Genomic DNA, 3,525 nt, shown 5'->3' with positions numbered 1-3,525 from the left:
ATCCACCAATTCTGGATGATAAGTACTTAAAAATATATCTGAAAAACTTCACTTAATTTTACTCCTCTGCAGAATAATTTTACAAATCAAGGACTTCTGTCAGAAGACAATACTTTCTCCCAATATCCCACCTTTTAGCTTTTCCACCCATCACACTCCCAAAAAAAGACACACTGAACTGGCAGAGGCAGCTCTACTGAAAACTTGTAGATCAGGTGTGTCTTCTTTCCTTGCCAAGTTCTCTGAAGAGATCAGCATGAGTATTACTAGTCTGACAAGGCCCAAGAAAGGGAAGTATACGTTCAATCTACATTTAAGAAAAAAATGAATGGAAAAATATTCTCCCCTTGCCACACTATTTTTCTTTGACTTTCAAAACCAACCAGAATTAGCTTCAGAGACTTTTATGCAGAACTAAACAGCACTGTAGGTGTGGTGAAACAGAAGATATGGCTTTGCTACAGCTGGAAGGGAACCTCGAAAGAGCAGAATTTCTTCCCTACTGTGCTCAAATGTCAAATATAATATTTAAAGGATGCAGAGCACAAACTCTACCATTTTTAAGTACTTATCACCCATTAAAATGAAATGGATCAGAAACCCCACACCATGGATTATATTTGGTTTTAATAACTGAATCACTTCCCAGAATGTTGCAGAAAGCATTTTTTGCTGTTGGACATTCTCCACAGTATTAAAAGGGGGCAGGACATCAGTGCTACAGGGCTGCCCACCCCTGAACTAGGGCTCTGCCCACACTAGAATGGCTGGTGCATCAAGTGAGGTGATAGCAGGAATGGAAATGCTCTATAGGAGTTGGTCCCCACAAGAACATGAACTGGCCTGGTGCAGCAGGGGCCATCTGACCAATGCGCAACACGCTTCCACTCTCCCACACAATCAGCATCCTGCTGTAAGTCACCCCTCATATCAGCGGGTTGGTCTGGAATACCATCACCTTCTCCAGGAAGTATCTGTGAGTTTGACAACACTGTCACACAGCTGCAAAGTGCACAAAGCTCAAGGCACAGAGTAGAAAAAAGTTGTGAACTGATGAAGGAAAGATTCTAATGAAAGTAGTTATTAGCATTTTCCTTGAACAAGACTTCCTAATACTAAACAAAGACTGACTCTTGTTTTTAAAGGGGTTATTTGGATTAGGGTGAAAAATACTGTATTGTAACCATCTGCTTGGGTATAAAGCAAAAGATATCTTGACATGTAAAACCAAGATGCTGTTAGGTCCAAAGTCCACAAAGGAACAAAACAAGTGCTTTAAAAAAAAAAACAAAAAAAAAGGTTCTGCCCTTTTATTTTTGGAGGAAGCTGCTGATTTTGGCTGTCAGATTTCACTCAGCAATGGTCAATTTCCCAGAAGCTTGTTCCTCATAGAATCTGTAGATAAACTCACTAAAAGATTGTCCCGTTTCAAAATCACCCCCAAGTCTAGCAGCAACTGTTTTCATGTTTTTGTTTCTTGTTAGTTTTTGTTTTTGGTTTTTTTTTTTAATTACAAACCAAAGTAAGAAGTCCGGCATTCTCTCCCAAGAACAGCCTTGTGACAGAGCTCCTGAGTGTCGCAGGCCCCGCTGTGCTCAGAACACAGTCTCTGCAGCTCCAGTGTGTTCTCTCCTCGGGAGGAAAGTACATTCAACACATTCACTATCTGTACCCCCTGGAACTTGCACATGCAGATGAGCTGTTGTAAGCCAACTCATCCCCAGCTCTCTTCCGGGACTGGTCACCTCTTGTGAAACCATTCTTTATAAGCTCTCTTTGAAGTTTCTGATCTTGAGCAGCATATTCAGAAAGTTCGGATTCCACTGCCGGAGGGAGAATGTTTGGAATAAATTTAGAAAATAGAGTTGGAGCCATCTGAACCCACTCTGGTCTGAGCGTATACAGGGCTTTCACAATATTTGACATAGTTGAAGGTGTGACCTGAAATGGTGTTGACTGGGCTTCTAAAAGTAAAGGCATCAGGCTGTAAATGTGCTTTTCTGCAACATGTTCCATAAACAGCTTTATAAGGTCATCTTTTAAGTCTCTATTAAGCTTGGTTTCGATGTAAAACTTATTCATATATATGAAAAGAGGCACAATACTCTGCAATGCTCCCATATATTGTCCAAGAGCTATATTAAATCTTTCAATATAGAGATCTGGAGGGCTGGCCTGCAGCTCCTTTGAAACTCTCTCTAAGTGGTTAGTTATCTTTTTAGTCAGATCACTATACATCTGTTCCGAGTGTTGCTGGCATACACACTTGTACACACAACTGTATATCTGTTCATAGGATATGGGGATATAGTCACCAGGACTCTGGGTTAAAAGTTGATCTATGGCACCATCCAATTTTGGCCAGTATGTGCTCTTATAATCTTCAATAGTTATAACATTCATTAAGAACTTGGAGGTGGAGGTGTTGATGTTGATAGTGGAGCCCGGCGTGGGTGCGGGGGCCGCCTTGGCCACGGCGGCCGCGTCGCAGCTCTTCAGCATCATGATCACCCCATTGGCCTCCGGCCCCAGCGGGAGCCCCTCCTTGGGGCCTTTCCTGTCCAAGGAGACGGCGGGCACGGCCAGCAGCTGCCCCCCCCCTCCCCGCCCCCGGGAGGCTCTCGAGCAGGGACTGGCATCGACGAGGGGGGCGGCGGGGGCTGCCGGAAGCCGTCCACAGTGGCCTCCCAGTTGTTGTGGTTCTGGTCGTCCATCATCGTTTCGTAGATGAGTACCTCCTCCTCCTCCATGCTTTCCTCCATCCTGCTGGCCCCCCGGCACTCGCCCGCCTCACAGGCACCTGCCGCCCGTCTCAACCCCCGGGCCAGGGGGCACCGCAGCCTCCTCGAGCTCACATCGCCGGAGCGGAGACGGGCACCACGGCGAGAAGGGCAGTGGCGCACCGGGTCTCTCGCTCTGCACCGGGCCGACGCTCCTGGAGACACAGCTGACCTATTTCTAGTTCTTTTGTTGAACGTGCTCCATGAAATAAATCTTACTCTAAGTGCTGCTTTCATAGTGTCCCAGACATTTTCATATGATGTGTCTTTGTTCTCATTTACCTCCAAGAATTTTTATTTCCCTCTTGATGTCTTCTGTTATGCATTCATCATATAATAGTGTATTATTTAATCTTCAGGTATTGGAGAAGTTTCTGGTTTTTATTCTGTCATTTATTTCTAATTTCAATCCATTATGATCTGATAGAATACAAGGTAGTATCTCTATCTACTTGTATTTGCTAAGAGTAGCTTTGTGGCATAAAACATGGTCTATTTTAGAGAAGGATCCATGTGCTGCTGAGAGGAAAGTAAATTCATTCTTTGTTGGATGGTATATTCTTTATATGTTCATTAAGTCTAGATTGTTGATTGTGTTATTGAGATCTATGGTTCCTTTCCTCAGTTTTTGTTTGGAAAGTCTATCCAGTGGTGAGAGAGGTGTATTTAAATTGCCTAGTATTATTGTGTTGTGGTCTCTTTGATTTCTGGAATTAAGAAGGATTTTTTGATGTACATGGATGAG

At 43.7% G+C, this 3,525-nt stretch overlaps 1 protein-coding gene across 1 annotated transcript; it reads right to left on the bottom strand.

The window, feature by feature from the left end:
- Positions 1 to 768: 768 nt before the first annotated feature.
- On the bottom strand, positions 769 to 2,890 carry LOC306652109 (CDK2-associated and cullin domain-containing protein 1-like). Its single transcript, XM_079125167.1, is given in 2 exon segments — positions 769 to 2,609; positions 2,612 to 2,890. Coding segments are annotated over 2 exon segments (1,098 nt in total). The 5' UTR covers positions 2,763 to 2,890; the 3' UTR covers positions 769 to 1,662.
- Between the last annotated feature and the right edge of the window lie 635 nt (positions 2,891 to 3,525).

Source organism: Sciurus vulgaris (genome assembly GCF_902686455.1).
Source record: "Sciurus vulgaris genome assembly, contig: HiC_scaffold_629_arrow_ctg1, whole genome shotgun sequence".
In the NCBI taxonomy this organism is placed as follows: Eukaryota; Metazoa; Chordata; class Mammalia; order Rodentia; family Sciuridae; genus Sciurus; species Sciurus vulgaris.
The sequence above is the reverse complement of the archived record's forward strand: the minus strand, read 5'-3'. Positions and strand labels throughout refer to the sequence as shown.